This window comes from Nicotiana attenuata, chromosome 11, assembly GCF_001879085.1.
Source record: "Nicotiana attenuata strain UT chromosome 11, NIATTr2, whole genome shotgun sequence".
NCBI lineage: Eukaryota > Viridiplantae > Streptophyta > Magnoliopsida > Solanales > Solanaceae > Nicotiana > Nicotiana attenuata.
The window spans coordinates 31,561,931-31,580,235 of record NC_031999.1 but is presented as its reverse complement, the minus strand read 5'-3'; the positions used below and the strand labels follow the sequence as shown (position 1 = coordinate 31,580,235).

The following is an 18,305-nucleotide window of genomic DNA, read 5'->3' as shown; positions in this document are numbered from 1 at the left end:
AGGGGACTGGTAATATAAAAAAAATTAATCTCGCTGGCACTTTCCATTTACCTGTTCAAGATTTAGATAAGAAATCCAGTGCCTTTTAAATGTTTTATTTTGGTCTCATTATCTAGTAGAAAGCATAGAGTCGTTACTATTTCTTGATACCAAAGAAAAGAGCAAGAATGAGCTAGTAAGTTGTCAAGTCTCTCTCTCTCTCTCTCTCTCTCTCTCTCTCTTATTTTGCATGTAAGCCTTCCGCTTCAATTCATTAATGACAGCATCTACTAATATTGAACAAGATGTATCTGTTTGAGACTTTATGCAGGTTTGTCTTGACATTTGCTGTTGGAGCTGGTCCAGTTCCTGGTCTCCTCCTCCCAGAAATATTTCCCAGTCGGATTAGGGCTAAAGCTATGGCATTTTGTATGTCAGTTCACTGGGTAATTAGTCTCGTCAAATTCTCCGGTATTTCATTTACAACTGGCATCAGACATTGTTCTGCTGATAGACTATACCATTGTTCAATTCATATTACTGAGTTGGGGAAATGGATTGGATGAAAGATGAGGGCGGACAAATCTTTGTAACTGATTTTCTTAATTGTCTGTGGTGCTTGTTTAGGTGGTAAACTTTTTTGTTGGACTGATGTTCTTGCGTTTGCTCGAGCAACTTGGGCCGCACCTATTGTACTCCATATTTGGCACCTTCTGCGTGATGGCCGTGGTTTTTGTAAAGAGGAATGTGATGGAAACAAAGGGAAAGTCACTTCAAGAAATTGAGATAGCCCTTCTTCCGCAAGAATAAAGTAAGTTTTTTGGAACTAATGGGCTTATAGATGCTGTCAGAGCATACTGCAGACAACTGATCAGTACCAGATAGTTCTTTTTTGTTCTTTATGCATTCTTCTTGAAAAAAGATGAACATGTTTATTCCCCTTTATTGTTGCCAGTTTTTCAGAAATTGTTCTTCGGAAGTGTGGGGAAAGAATAAAACCATTATCAAATCATGGGCTCTTTTCAGGCTCTTCTCTGCTTTATACATTGAATGTGGCGAAACTCTGTTTCATTTGCCCTGTATATAAGCTGCAGTTTTAGCTTCTCCCTGGTCTTTTGCCCATCAGATATTCTCCGTTTTCCCAGTGTTTTTTGTTTACAAACCTGTTTAGACCACCTACCAGGGACACAAATACACAACTGACCAAGTTGTCCCAAGACTAAACAAGTTTCTCAGTTGAAATGAATTATTGAATTGAAACCATTATGTCTGCTTCAAAAAAGAAAAAGCAAATGGTTCTTTTTTATTTTTTAAAGCTTTTGTACTGATAAGTGATAAGAGCTTACAGAGACACTCATTTTTTAATCCTGTTCTTTTTGCATTGCAGATATCGTGTTAATCTAGAGATCAGGCTCCTTTAAGAGGAAAAGATAACGAGTATCATCCTTCGTAATTGATTGACAGTCTTCATTAACTGTTTTTGGCACTAGCAGCTTTTCCCCAGCAGCCAGGATTTCTGCTACTAGAGTTAAATAGGATCTGAGTAGGGCTGTCCGCTATTAGCAGCCTCCCAGTATTGGGGGCAGAAATGATATGGTGTTGCGACGCCTATAAGATTAACAATAACGCTGTTAGGCCTGTTACAATATGGACTTGGTGTGAATTTTCAGAAACCACTATGTTTTAGTGATTATTAGCTTACTTAGTTACCATTTACTAAATTAGTTCCTATAGCTATGTTTTCAGTTGTTATGGACTGTATTCGATGTATTTTTGCTACTGTATTTATGAATACTGTAGCATCAAAACTCGGTGGGAAACAGAGAGTTCAGCTAAGCAAAGAATGTATTCGACTGTATTCGCGAGATGTATTGGTAAATACAGTTACGGAATTTGAGAAAAAAAGGTCGTTCGGCCCTTTAAAAAGGGTAAGCGAATCAATTACTGCGATAGACTCCTAATATAACTCAACAAACTCAATTATAACACAAAATTTGTATTTCCAGTTATAGAAAAAGTTCTCAACCGAAAAACACCCCAGAAACAGAGATATATTCAGATATTCTATCCATCTTTTCTTTTTTAGTGATATCTTTACAAATAGATTTATATATTGAAATTATATTATTACATTGAAGTACAGTTAAATACATAAAAATACATTGAATACATGAAGTATAGCAGGTCATCTATAGTGCAGATACATATGAATACATACTACAGATACATTTGCATACATATATACATCTGAATACGTAAATTATATAAATTAAAAAAACATACGAATACATTCTACAATATATTGAATATATATTGCTGGACAAAACAGTGAAACAAAGTGAAGCTTTGAAATTATATAATTACATTGAATATAGTTAAATACAGTGAATATATAGAAAAAGTAGAAAAAATTAAAGACAGTGAATACAATGAAATACATGGAATACATCGAGATACATTGAAATACAATGAAGAAAAAGGTAACAGACTCTTCAAGTTCCTCAGCCCCAAACTCCGTCCCCAATCCACCGATATCCAGGCCGCCGCTATGTGGGGCGTCGTCGCCGGTTAAATGAAGACAGTTGTTGAAGAAGCACCAATTTAAAGAATCAAACGAAAACCAGAGACAAAACTTCTTTAGATCTCACAAGGCAAACATGAACAATCAATGCAAAATCTAAGAAAAATCTAGAATGTGTAACACAACTGTGTGAAAGAAATCGCCGGTCGGAGGAAGGGGTTAGGGGTGACACAACAAGGAAGGGGGAAGTGGTCGCCGGCCGGATCTGTCGTTGGCGGAACACAGTCCCTGCTAGGGTTTCTAAAAGCAAGGGAGTAAAATACCGGGGGAAAAAGAGAAGAAAGAGGAAAGAGAAAGGAGGAGAGAGGGAAGAGAGGAAGAGAGAAAAATAATACACAGTATTTAATGGCTTAAAGGTAGGAAGTGACCATAAATAGATATTTTGCTATAGAAATTAAAAGGTAGCTATAGGAGATAATTTTTTAAAAGGGTATTTATTTATAATAAATAAGGTATCAACCTTTGCTATAGGAGGTACAATTTCCTATATGAAATGAGAATTTTTTTTTCTTTAGGAAATGACGCTCTATGGCCCCCTAAATTTTTTATTAGCCCATATTTTTTCTATTGATCCGAAATGGCCTTTAGGCCCAATTTATTGACAAGTTATAGCCACTATTTTCAAGGGAAACTTACACAAATGTCCCAAATAAGTGTCAACTTACCAACCTCTAGCCGTTAGTCATAAACTTATCAAAACTAGCCAATTACATATAAAAATTGAAAAATCAAATAAATAAGGTTCTTTCTCTCAAAGAATCACATGCAAAAATTACCTTCCATATTTTTAAGCGTGATTAGCAACATTAGATGCAAGACGGAAAGAAAATTTTATGGATGAGGTAGCAAATAAAATGATGAAATACAAAAATAAATATACAACTTTTCAAAAATCTAAGCAAAAAAGGAACTTTTTCAATAGGTATAGTTGAAACTTATTGAAAACATATAGATTAGTCAATATACAAAATTTGAGGAAGATAGAGGTGATTTGGACTGGTTTTGTATTAAAATTCGTAATTAAATCGAGTTCAAAATTTTTTTCTGCGACACATATATCAAACATGTATCACACATGTATCTCACACACAGGTATACATGGATATACATGTGATACACAATTAATACAAATATGATACATATGTGATAAACAAATGATACATAATGTGATACACATATAATTTTTTTCACGTTCAGTTTTACTTCGAATTTTCAATTCGAACCACCTCAAAATTTCACCAAATCATCCCAAAACTGAGATTCAAGCTCCTTAAGATGTACCCAATCTATTTTAATAACACCCACTCAAAAAAAGTAAAAATTTAACATTTTTACGCTACAGTTGGCCAATTTTTGTAATGAGCTGCTTATAAAGTAAAAAATGGCGCGTGGTAGCCACTAAATAAGGTGGTATTTATTATTTATCCACCAATTCTAATGTTGAGCAAAAATAGCCACTACTATATTAAAATTAATATGAAAAGATATTTTACCCTTTCTTCTATTTCTTTTATTCCCAAACCCTTCCTTTATACGCTTCTCTCGATTTAAGTTGAGAGCCAAAATTTCAGAGGCAAAATTTCTCTCCCTCAATATCGTTCCTGCATGCAACTCTTCATGAGATTTTGTTCTTGCCCAGCCCACAGTAATTCTCTGCGTATACTTTGTTCAACTTAATCTCTTCTCCTTTGTCATCGTCTCTACAGCGAACCGGCGAACTGGTATGTTTTCGATTTTTCTTTTATGCATTTTTCTTTTTGTATATCTGTAATTGTGATCAATGTTGTGTTTGTCATCAAGTATGTGTGAAATGTCCAAAATAATGATTAACTTGATTCGCTGAGGAATAAGGAGCGGGTTTTTATGAGAAAGTTATTGAGAACCTTTTGGTATTGAAATGTGTTTGTGGTTCAATCAATATATTGATTATGTAAGTACATTTCAGAAAAAATAGTCCTAAGAATTTGTAAGCTAACTGTGTTTAGGAATTTTAGTTAACTGTTCTTCTATTAAAGATGAATCTAATTAGGTCCTGGATTTTAGGTTTTTAGTTTAAATATTAAGGACATTTCAGAAAAATAGTCCTAATTTTTACGTTCTATTTCCTTATTTGTAGTGTGCTAATGGAAGGAGATCGTGTTTTCGAGTTTGATGATTGGCGCAATTCGATGAGCTATTGGAAAGGAGATTTCAGTATAAGGAAACAATAAAATGTTTCTCGTCGAACACGCAATGGAAGAAGTTGAGGGATGGTATTTTCGGAATTTTTTTCCGATTACAAGGTGTGAAGTTCTGTGGTAAACTTATTCATTGTGTGTTGCTTTCAGAAATTGTAAGCAATGACTCGAATTCAATGACATTCAAGGTTTTTGATCAGGAAGTGAAGTTTACACGTGAAACGTACTGGGTTGAAATGTTCTTCTTCAGTGGACTTCAAAGTTTTGAGTGAAAGAGAGAATAGGCTTTCGAAAGTCTACTTCCCTAGAAAGGATAGAATCGAGTTAGGCAATTTGTGGCATTTTATTACTAGTCACCCATATGGTACAGCTGCATCATTTGTAGGCAGCCATGACGATGCGGTGAAGTTGGCAACAATTTAGTTTGTTGAATCTGTGTTGATGGGGAAGCGCAAGAATCGAAATGTGTTTGAGTGGGTAATGAAAATCGTAGATGACGATGAACTCTGCTCTTCTTTCAATTGGGGCTCTCTTTGTTATGAAAAGTTACTAAAATCATTGAAGAGTTGCTTGAAGCCCAAACAAAATACTTCAGACAATGAGAATGAGAATGACAAAGATAAAGAGAAAGATAAAGACAAGGACAGTTATACTATACTTGGCTTCTCTTTCGCCTTCTGTGTTTGGATTATGGAAGTATTCCTAATTTTTCAGGAAAACTAATGTGTGGACTTCAGAGAGTGTGGGTTCCCTCGGATGCTATGTTATTCAGATATGAAATCTCCACATTATGATACCCTATGTAAAAAGTACTTCCATAATGAAAAGGTAAGTTAATCGGATTACTAGCTATTTTTTTGTTTATGTGTTTTAGTTCTGAATACTTAAGTTTTTTTTCTTATATAATAGTTGTATCAGTTGCTCGAGATGGTACCATTTCTTTCTTCTGAAGAAGATGCGGAGCCCGCTAGTGTGCATGTGCCAGTGTCTCAAGATCAATGTTCAATGCCTTCAACACAATTTGATGAAGTCTTGCTTAAGGAAATTGTTAACGTAGGTTTTCTGTCTTTGAATACCATTAGTTTTTTATTTGATTACTTTTGCTTAAGAGACTTTTTTGTTTTTATGGTTTTTGATTCAGAGATTATTGGAGAAGTTCAAAAAGGATATGCAGGCAGAGACTACTAGAATACATCAAAAAATAGATTTATCAGAAAAAAGGATTCAAAATGACATCAAGGTAATATCCTTAATTTCTGTACTTGTAACTCTAAGTTAAGGACACCATGTTCTTAATTTTGAGCTTGTAACTCTAAGTTTGGGACTTTCTATCCTTAACTTTTGAACTTGTAACTCTAAGTTTAAGACTACATGTCCTTAACTTTTGAACTTGGAACTCGAAGTTCATGACTATCTGTCCTTAATTTCTGTTCTTGTAACTCTAAGTTAAGGACTACCTGTCCTTAATTTCTGTGCTTGTAACTCTAAGTTAAGGACCAAGTGTCCTTAATTTGTGAGCTTGTAACTTGAAGTTTAGGACTACCTGTCCTTAACTTTTTAACTTGTAACTCTAAGTTCAGGACTACATGTGCTTAACCTTTTAACTTGTAACTCTAAGTTCAGGACTACATGTCCTTATTTTTTGAACTTGAAACTCTAAGTTCAGACTAGTCCTTAATTTCCGTGCTTGTAACTCTAAGTTAAGGAACACTTATCCTTACTTTTTGTGCTTGTACCTCTATGCTAACATTCTGATTCTTATTTTAAATACTATCTGACAGGATTTTAAGAAAAACCTAGGATCAAAGATTGATGCTTTATTGAAGCTTCTTGACAAATCTCATGAAAGGACCATAGAGAGAGAACCTAGTGTTCCAATTAGCAAAGATGCAGTTGATGATCAATGTGATGATATAGATGTGCATGTAGAAGATCATTATGAAAACGATTATAGAGATGCGCATCTAGAAGATGAAACTGATATTGGCATCGAAATTGGGAAAGGTTAGATACAGTTTTTTAATTTGTTGTCATTGAAATTCATATTCAATAGCGTAATACATATATATTTTTTTTGTGATTACCAATATGTGTAAAATCTTTTGATGGAGTGAAAGTTCAAGATGGAGTGGAATGTCAAGAACATGAAAATCCAAAAGAGACAAGTGTAACAGAAATAATTTGTAAATCTGGAGTACAATCGCAGGATTTAGAAAATCCATTGGAAACAAGTATAAGTGAGATTGTATGCAAATGTGTTGAAGGAATATATGATCTATCTACACCTCTCTCACTTAAAGAGAAATTTGGAAATCAAAATGATACCAATCAAGGTTAGATGAAATTTTCATGATATATTGAATGTTAGTTATAGTAAACTATTAGTAACAAGTATTAATTGTAAATATTACAGAATCTTTTGAAGCTGCAAGGAAAGAAGATGGAGTGGACTATCAAGATGATGAAATTTCAAAAGAGAGAAGTGGAGGACTATCTCAAGACATAGATATCTCTGCACCTCTCTCTCTTACAAACAATATTGGAAGCCAAAAAAATGCTAGTCAAGATAATGATTTAACTGGCATGATCTTGACAGTTGCAAAAGGTTAGACGGAGTTTTTTTCATCTTATACATGTTTGTTTTAATAAAATATTAGTAACTAGTACTAATTGTGTTAGCTCTTGTAAATATTTTGCAGAATCTTGTGAACTTGCAATCGAAGAACATGGAGAACAGTTGCAAGATAAAGAAAACGCAACCAATATGTCAGCTCCATTGTCTATTAAAGAAATACAAGAAGGCAGCGTGGCCAACATAGGTATTGATTGTCTCCTTAATATTGTATTCATAATTCAAATTGTCAGGACATTTCAAAAATTATGTCCTTAGTTTTTGTCTCTTCATTTGACAATTTGTTCTAGAATTGACGACTTGCAGCAAACTAATGTATATGTAGTGTTGCTTGCAGAGCAAAACAAAGATGAAGCCGTTAACTAATATACTAGGAAAAGGAAGAGAGATAGTATTGGTTTTGATGGTCCATCATTTGCTATTCTTACTCCTACTCCTCCGACTACACAAATGAGCATTGATGAGGGTTTGTCTATGGAGGTTGAAGGAAATGTTGAAGAAGAGCTTGGTCGAGGGAAAAGGAATAAGAAGCTTAGTTGACAATTGAAATCTCCTTTTGAACAGAAAAGAAAAAGAGGAACATCGATGGCGCACAATGAAAATACTCCTGTGTATACGGGGTGGATAAAATCAAAATATACTCGTACATGTATTTTTCATTATGCCAAAGATGATGAAAACTTATTGAAGAAATTCATTGGTTGGTTGGGCAAGGAGAAAGGAAAGGTCGCAAAAAAGTGTAAGTCCCTAAATGTATTCATATTTCTTAGTTGCTTACATTTGTGTCTTGAACTTGTAACTTTAAATTCAGGACTAAGTGTATTGAGCTTCCAAATCTAGCTTCATGACTAAATGTCCTAAATTTTTGAGCTTGTAACTCTAAGTTCAGGATTAAGTGTCCTTAAATTTTGAACTTGTAACTGTAAGTTAAGGACTACCCGTCCTTAATTTTTGAATTTGCAACTCTAACTTCAGGACCAAGTGTCCTTAAATTTTGAACTTTCACTCTAAGTTCAGGACCAATTGTCCTTAACTTATGAGTTTGTTAGTCTAAGTTCAGGACTAATTTTCCTTTAATTTATGAGCTTGTAAGTCTAAGTTCAGGACCAAGTGTCCTTAACTTTTGAACTTGTAACTGTAAGTTAAGGACTACCTGTCCTTAACTTTTGAATTTGCAACTCTAACTTTAGGACCAAGTGTCCTAAACTTATGACCTTGTTACTATAAGTTCAGGACCAAGTGTCCTTAATTAAGAATTGAGGACTAACTTATAAACTTTCTAACTTTGATATTTTTAGGGGCAAACTGATATATATGCTGAGGATAATGGTGTGAGAAAGAATGCATATAAATTGTACCATCAAAAAATCAGTAGCAAAATGTTCTTCCTGACCTTTCAGATAGTAGCTTTGTACTTGATGATAAGGTTTGATAATTCACAAGGCGTTTGTTTTCTTTCTTCTTAATTTATTGTTTTCTAATTATTTATGACTGATGGATTTTTTTTCTTTTTTATGAAGCATATTGACATTGACCTGTATTATTTGAGGAAGAAGGAATGCTACCACCCTTGCGCCCATCCTTTTCGTTGCACAAATACAAATATACTTTTCGATAACTATATGCTACTTATGTATAAGGATTTCAATGAAGATGCTTCAGATGAGTTTTGGTGTGTTGATAATCAATTGGTTCTCACACCATATGTGTGGGGTGAAAATCGTAGATGTGAAATTGCTTGGACAGAGGTTGAAAAAAATCTTTTTTCCATGTCGGCTTCCTTCAGAAGATAATGATGCTGTGACACATTTTCTTTTTGGGGTATTGGACTTGAATGAGAGAAAGATGATGTGTATGATTCCATCTATAGTGAGCCATATGAGCAAGGAATGAAACACATTGAAATATATGCACGCATGATCCCCCACTTGCTAAAGTTCTCACAGTTTGAGAAAAACCACAAGTCTTTTGGAAATGCATTCAACAAATTTGATATTCAGTGGAAAAGATCACCACACCAAACTGGATCGTACGTGTTGTCATTTGCTATATAATTTATATGTACTTTAGATTTATTTTATTAAAGATATTGTTTAATTGACTCCATATTTTATATTTTTCTTAGGACTGATTATGGTTCATTCCTAATCATGTGGAGTTGTTGATGATGGGAAAGGATGTGGAGAAATTCCAACCTGAGGACATATCAAACTTCAGAAAAGAACTTGCAGCAAATCTTTGGGCACATGGAGAGTGGAAAAAAATTCTGGTTATGATACACCACCAGAAAATGTCGGAGACGACTATGATAGTGAAAATGAATTGGTATAAAATTGCTGTAAAGAATCCATATGAATTCTGAAATATCCTGTAAATTATTCGCAAGGCACTTTATTTTGTTTGCTATGCCAAATTACAATTTCAGCAGTAATATGAAGGCATCGTGTTATTAATTTATTACTTTTTGTTATCTATTGATTTGTCCATTTTTTCACAGTTTTAAAGGGCCAATCTTTGATTAAATTGTGTTGAAGTTTTTAGAAATTCAAAGCAACACACATTGATTGTTGTAGAACTTCAAGATCTGTTAACTACATCCTGATTTGTTGAAGGATGAAAATAATATTCAGGACATATTTTTTTAAATGTCCTAAACTTCTGGAAATATAGACAATAAACTGAGATTTCTAGAAGTTAAGGACATCTTAGAAATTTTTGTCCTATATATTAGATTCATACCTCAAATGTTCAGGACGTTTCAAAAAATTATGTCCTGGAGTCTACTTGTATCAATCTCATTTTAAAAGTAAGATGTAGCAAGTTGTGTTTAGCAAGCTGTAGATGTCAAGTTTTATAACTACTGATTTGTCCATTTTAAATTGCCAGTCTTTTATTAAATCTGTAGAGATATAGCAAAAGATACATTGATTGTTGTAGAACTTCAAGACATAATGTTCATAAACATCCTGATTTGTTGAAGGATGAAAATAATATTCAGGACATATTTTTCTGAAATGTCCTGAACTCCTGGAAATCTGGACAATAATCTGAGATTTTTAGAAGTTAAGGACATTTTAGAAATTTATGTCCTTAATATTAGATTCATACTTCAAATTTTTAGGACTTTTAAAAAATTATGTCCTTAATTTTACTTGTACCAATCTGATTTTAAAAATAAAGATGTAGCAAGCTGCAGGTGTCAAATTATATAAAGAAAAGGACTTTCTTGTTTACTTACAGCAAGAGTAAAATTCCATAAACAATAATTGGTCCGACAAAGGTAAATTGAACTCCCAGAAAAAGAAAAAAAAACAAAGAGCACGTAAGCGCAAAGAAACTTTGAAAATTCAGGACATCTTTTATATAACCATCTGCCAATGTTTACTTGCTCAAATAAAAACAATCTAAATGAATCCAATTTGTAGCAAAAACTTAAAAGAGTAGATAAACATAAGTGGATATATCTAATATTCTCTATGCTTCCTTGAAAATGGATGGACTGCCGGAGAATATATACAAGATGTTCTATTATGACCAATTCTTCTGCAACGACCAAATTTGAATGTTATTTTTGATGATTCGGTAGCTGGAATATGCTTTTTCTTCTGCCTTCTGCCTGGCGGGACTTTGAAATCTGGAGGTTTAATAATTGTGACTTAACACTCTCTGTTACAATCCAAGAATTCGTATGTCCTACAGGATGTATTTGTCGTTCATATGTTTTCAGCCAAGATTCCTTTAAGTACCAGTTCGAGCAGAAATTGGACTTCTTGATGTTTCTCTTCTCGATAGCTGCAATTGCATGTATATATGGTAATTCATCAAATTAAAACTGAAATAATCACATTTTCTTTTGTTTAAGTCCACCAAGAAAGTAATTCCTTCTTCTTGTAGACCATGAATCAACAGGGAAGACCTTCAAAGTTGAAAAACTATAAGTTAGTACATTATGTTAAATTATCATTAAAATAATAAGTTAAAGTAGGAACATAATGCTTACATTTAAAGTAAAAGATAAATCTATCTTTTTCTTCAATTCCTCTTCTACCCAACAAGAAACGTCATGAAAAGTTCCTTCTGCTTCATTTCTTCTTTCATAAAACCAATGTTGTAGCTTCACTTGGATGAAATCCATCATTCTTAATATAGGCAGCTCTCTTGCTTCTAATAGCACAGAATTCATTGACGCAACTATGTTTGTTGTGAGCATGTCATATCTTCGTCGTGGACTACAAGAATGTGCCCACCTTTCCGGTGGTTATTCCATCAAGTAGTCAAAAGTCTTCTTATCAGCTTTTGCTATATCTGACATGTATAGATCAAATTCTTTTCGCCTGTATACTCTTGCAGCACTTTGGAAAAGTTTTATGACCTCACTTTTCACTTTCCTTCGCTTTAGGTTCTGCTCCAAATGATAGATACAAATCCCATGGTAGCTTTCAGGATATACCTTTGCGATGCCATGTGCAATAGATTGATGCATGTCCGATAAAAAAAATAAATTGTCACCGCTCCCAATTGCATTGCGAAGCTCGCTAAAGTACCACTCATAGGAATTATTATTTTCAGATTCTGCAATTTCAAAGGCTAGTGGGAATATTTGGTTATTTGCATCCTTTGAAACTGAAATCATTAAAACACCACGATATTTTGACTTCGAAAAAGTTGCATCAACAACAATCACAGGTCTACATTGATTCCAACCAGCTATTGATGATCCATATGCATAAAACATATAAAGAAACCTGAAAATACAGTTTAACATAAGGTTAAAAATACAGGATACCAAATCCTTAACATTTACATTGCACACATCAAAGTTAAGGACAACTTGTCCTTAACATTTTCACTGCACACATCAAAGTTAAGGACATCTTGTCCTTAAATTTTACAATGCACACATCAAAGTTAAGGACACCATGTCCTTAACTTTTACAATGCACACATCAAAGTTAAGGACACCATGTCCTTAACTTTTACAATGCACACATCAAAGTTAAGGACACCATGTCCTTAACTTTTACAATGCACATATCAAAGTTAAGGACACCATGTCCTTTAGCTTTTTCACTGCACACATCCAAGTTAAGGACACCATGTCCTAAAGTTTATAAAACAGACTAATAAACTCTTTTTGATTGTTTATCTGTTGTTGTCGTCTATCTTTATGTTAGTGTATGTTCCTGGGTTTTTACTTTTCATCATATACAAGAATGAAGACAATAATTCATAATTCTCTTAATGAGTTCCTCTTATTAAAGCTGAAACACGTTGAATAGCACGCCACGCCTTGTGATAACCAATGTCTAGTCCATGCAATTTTTGCATTTCTGCCATGACAAAGGCTGGTGTAACTTCAAACCTTGGGTCTCAAAGATTGTCAATAATGTAACCACTAATCAACTTTGAAATTGCATGCCTTTGATTAGCTTTCATAGTATTAACTGATCAGTCATGATTTTTCTCAATCTTTACTATCTTGAATAGTGTTGAAGTTTTAATTCTGAAAGCACGCACACACCACCACACCTATCATCATTGCATTTCAACGAATATCTTGTTGAGCTTGATCTAAAAATCTTGAATTCAAAATTTCCTTTAATTGCTATATTCGAAAAATAGTTAATTATACTCTTCTTTTCGTCAAACATTGATCCCACTTTTATTTCATCCAACGAAGCATTTTCTTTTAATATCGTAGTTGGGAATTCTTTTTGTTTCGAATTTGTGCTTCATCTAGTTAGTTGAGTAGAGGTTTTTTCAGCAACTTCTTCTATTACCGGTGCACTCTCTAAGACTTGAATACCTAAAGCTTGTTCATTTTCAATCTCTATAATGCATTGTCCTTCCACTTGAATAGAATCAAATGTTTGACGCACCTCTTCAATTATTGGTTGAGCTTCAATCACATCTATTTCCAATATTTGTTGGTATTTTTCTTGATTGTCTTGTTGAGTTTCTGTATTGACATGTTCAAAGGTGCTTGTAGAACCAAAAACTCTTTCTGAAACATCAACAATGAAACGACAGCCCTTGAAGAGTGAATGACTTTTTAGTAACTCTATACATGTGTGAAGATCTAAATCTTTTGATAAAAGCATTCCCTTGCTTGTTCCCAGGTTGATATCAAACCATATCATTACTTCAAACTTGTCTCTATCCAATTCAATAACTTCAAAGACCTGGTTAATGAAATTTTCAAATCGAATTGCCTCAGATACTAGAACAAGCTTTTTTTGATGATCAAGATAAGTATAGCCTGCAGTCCATGTACCATTAAAAGCAACTATAATACATATTGTATCCGTCCTGCAAGTTAAGAAATTGGGAAATTCAGAACATATTTATACAATAATCGTGAAGTTATGGACACGATGTCCTAAACTTTATCAATACAACTTGCAAAACACAGGACACTATGTCCTTAATATTTAGAACAACAGTCATGAAGTTAAGGACATCATGTCCTAAACTTTATCAATACAATTTCAAATACAGGACTCTATGTCCTTAATATTTACACAGTAGTCATGAAGTTAAGGACATCATGTCCTAAACTTTATCAGTAGAAGTTGCAAAAACAGGACACTATATCCTTAATATTTACACAGTAGTCATGAAGTTAAGGACAATATGTCCTAACTTTATCAGTAGAAGTTGCAAAAATAGGACACTATGTCCTTAATATTTACACAGTAGTCATGAAGTTAAGGACATCATGTCCTAAATTTTATCACTACAAGTTGCAAAAATAGGACACTATGTCCTTAATTTTACACAGTAATCATGAAGTTAAGGACATCGTGTCCTTAACTTTATCAATATAATTTGCAAATACAGGACACTATGTCCTTAATATTTAGAATAACAGTCATGAAGTTAAGGACATCGTGTCCTTAACTTTATTAATACAAGTTGCAAAACACATGACACTTTGTCCTTAATATTTTTTAGAACAACAGTCATGTTAAGGATACCAAATCCTTAACATTATGTCCTCAATATTTATAGAACAATCACAGAGTTAAGGACGCGATGTCCTTAATGTTATCAATCCAGAAAAGAAAAAAAATCAAATCCCTAGCATCTTATTCTTCAGTAACGAAATAAAAATCTACACAAACACACAAAAACATATAGAGATATCTGAAACTTTAGAACTTACAGTAATTTTATGGTAAATTTTGGACGAGAAAGTTGAATTCTCTAGTTTGAAATCGGAAGAGAAGCTTCTGCAATTTTGGACGATCACAGCAATTCTCTGCACGTAAGTTTGAGCTACTGCTGATCGTAAATAGGGAGCGTAGGTATCAGCGAAGTCCTTATAGCAGAAGGGTATTTTCATCCAGGCGGGTAAAAGTTTATTAAAGCAGTGGTTAAAGACTAAAGATATTTAAAATAGTGGCTTAAAAGTAAATACATGTGTTATTAATGGCTATCTGTGCACATCGTACACATATAAATGGACATAGTTGGTAGTTTCCCTATTGTCGATGCATAGATTTTCCTCCTCTTGAGTTGCCAATAGCTCATCAAATTGAACTTAGCCCAATTTTTGAAGCAATTATTATCTCTCGGTTGTTAAATTACATATCAACAGTTTATTGATCAACATCTCCACTAGAAACGGCAAGAATTCTCTCTCTTCTCTCTCATCTCAATCGTCCAAATTACAACCAGTAAACTCATGTGCCGTCTGATTCCAATACCTCCCTGCCTCCGACCAGCGCGTATGGAGCATAAAATGATCCCCCAGTTGTGACGACTAGTTCCATACCAACAATTCATGCATCAACATCTCTCAGCACCATCCCCAAAACCCCAGAACAACCCCAAATTCACAAACAATCCCTAACTCTGAGCCATCCTTCATGGAAAAACTCAAAGGGTAAATCATCTCGAAAATCTGAAGCCTGCAATTGAAGTGAAGCATGGGACTCGTATGGGAAAACCTGCTGTATTCTTCACTGCCGAAGACTATTTCGTTAATTTAGTAGAGGCTTGCAAACTTACACTAGTCGGGAGATTCTTGAATGGTAAACCTGCAATGGAAGATATTAGAAGAAGTTTTATCAGCCAATTCCCCATGAAAGGTACCATCAAAATTGCATATTTTGATCCTAAACATGTGTACCTAGATTTCTCTACCCTCACATGCTATAATTTCATATATTTCAGAGATTCATCAATTTAGCTGGATGCATAATGAAATTAAGTCCTTGGACACCAGACTTTGTCCCAGAAATTGAAACCCCATTAGCCCCAGTTTGGATATTACTCAATCAGTTACAATGGCACCTATACAAATGGGACATTTTGACAAAAATGCTTTCTTCTGTTGGTCAAGCTCTAGCTCCAGACCAAGCTACTTACTCTAAATCTAGGGGTAATAAGCCAAGATAAGAATTGAGATTGGTATATCTGAGTGCAAAGATGATGAAATATAGGTGGGCTACAGCAGATTGGAAGATAATAGTGAAGATGGATTTTGGTTGAAAGTGGAATATGAACATATTCCAAAATACTATCGGTATTGCTGCCTTCAAGGACACTCTAAGAATGAGTGCTATTCAAAAAAGAAGTTCAATAAAGGAAAGCAAACTTAGAGAAAGGCAAAGAGAAAGAAATTATCAAAGATGTGGAACAACCAAAAGAACAAAACAACAATGAGGAGGCTCCATTTCAGCAAGTCAGGAGAAGAAACAAAAGACGAACTAACCAAAGATACAAGAGGGTTGATAAACAACCTCAGAAGGAGAACAATCAAGGCCAACCTAAAAACCAACAATAGACTCTACAGGTGTTAAAGCAAAATACTCAAGAGGCTACTACCAGTCATTGTGACAACACAAAATCCAATATACAGGACCATCAATCAAATTTGGAGACATCTCAAAAGAACAATGCCGACACTGAGAACACTAGGCCACATGCAGAACAAGAAGCTCACAAGCACAACCAGAGTAATATCCAACTAGAGCCTATACTAACCAATACATCCATTCCTCCACCACAACCCAACAAGCACCAGGAAGATACCACCAACACTGATAAGAATACTATCCCCCTTTTAGCTATACCTCAGACAAAACAAACAGCCCAGAAGCATACCCACATTACACCCCAAATGAAGAACACCCCTACAACTCAAGCCAATAATCACCAAAGGAGACAGTGAATATTGAAAGGAATACTACATCTCCACAACAAACTCCCCTGCAAAAAAAAAAATGAACAAGACAACAATTCAAACACTCGTAATACCAAGAATAACACCAATTTAAATTCACCATTCTATGTCGCAGAATCACCGGATTATGATAATATTCAGGAGATCTCCTCAAAGAACAAACTCACTCCTACCCTTGCAAATGATCGGCTTCATATGGTATAACAAAACCTGCAAGTTACGCCTCTTCAAATTGCTATACCTCCCAAAGAAAATTATCCTCCTTTTCATATTAATGATATTACATCGGATGGGGAAGATGAATATGAGAGCATCAATGGAAACACATCAAGTGAAGAAGAAGAACTTGAAATAGGAAGTGCAGAGGAAGACAATGTTGAAGACCAAACTATTGACAGATTCAGTCCTCAAGCTCTCTCTGACCCTGATGTTAGTAGAGAATTTGAAGAGATTACAGATACCCATAACTTGTCTCCTAGAGGAGAAGGATTATTCAAAATAGGTAAAAGTAGAGGGGGTGGTAATGCCCCTCTCACAAGGTCCAGAGCTAAGCTCACAACCCCTACCCAAACTTTTCATGATTAATACAATCATATGGAATATTGGAGGCATTAAGAATGCCTTTGAAAGACTCAAATTTCTCAAACTTAGCAACAATCTCACTTTCATAGCTATCCTTCAACCCCTTGCTAGTATTAATAAGCTTCAAAGATACAAGAGAGCACTGGGTTTCTCTCAAGGTTTCTCCAACATCAATAGTAAAATTTGGATTTTTGCTTAAGATGATCTGAATTGCTCCATTGTAGATGACCAAGAACAGGTTCTTACATGTACATTGCATCTGAACAATGGTGAAGATGTTATGCTCTCTATTGTGTATGCCAAGACTAAATCTAATTTAAGAACACCCCTTTGGGATGACTTAAACAGATTATCTGGCACTTCTTTACCTTGGTGTGTGTTGCAGGAGACTTCAACTGCATTACTGAAGAATAAGAAAAAGAAGTGGGTGCTCCTCATAAGCATCAAACCCCCCCCCCCCTGTCGCTCCCCCTTTTTCCTCCACGGAAATCGGGTTTATGACATTTAGGAAGACAACTCGTTCCCTTTTGGGAATTGGGTTTTGGATTGAATTGAAGAGTCGCCACCTAATGATTTAAGTGCATTAGGACACTAAGAAGGGTTTGAGTCAAGTAACCAGAGATTGGGTAAGGGCTTGAAATTATCCCGAGGGGAAGGTGTTAGGCACCCCTCAGGATCCACTAGTGAGATTCCCGGCCAAACTATTGTTGTGACTTAAATGTAAAATTACACATAGGCAAGTAAGAGTTACAAATAAGAGGGGGTTTTCATGTAATGGTCACAAATAAACAAAGTTAGAAAGAACGAGAGGGATATTGGTTTTCCTTAGAGAAATAGTTTAAATTTTTGAAAAGGAAGCAAAGAATCAAAGAAACAAAGGGAAGGGGGGGNNNNCAAAGGAAGGGGGGTCCTAGGTTTACAAATAATATGGATCACCCCACACAACACCCGGTAATCACTCCTCAGTGAGGGGCTACACGTGATGTTATCGCGTGGTCTTCATATCCATATCTACCCTTTCCCACCCCGTTAAGGTATTAAAGAGCAGAATGGTCTCGTTTACTTATTGCATGCTATTACCCGTCCCGTTCTATAAGTCCCGGAGGGTGTTTAGGACTACTAATCCTACAAGGTGAGTACTAGGCTGAACCCCTAGGTTTTAAA

The 18,305-nt window shown here is 34.8% G+C and overlaps 1 protein-coding gene across 3 annotated transcripts in view; it reads left to right on the top strand.

Annotated features, from left to right (window-relative positions):
- The window catches only part of LOC109234313 (probable plastidic glucose transporter 2), a 21,121-nt gene extending 19,284 nt beyond the window's left edge, over positions 1–1,837 (top strand). For 2 of the 3 annotated variants that reach the window (XM_019400240.1, XM_019400239.1), the window contains exons 13-15: positions 311–425; positions 607–790; positions 1,367–1,837. In XM_019400240.1, coding sequence (XP_019255785.1) covers positions 311–425; positions 607–789 — 298 coding nt within the window. In that variant the 3' untranslated portion in view covers position 790; positions 1,367–1,837. Of the gene's footprint in view, positions 1–310; positions 451–606; positions 791–1,366 lie in introns of all 3 variants that reach the window. The other variant, XM_019400241.1, reaches the window with a different exon arrangement.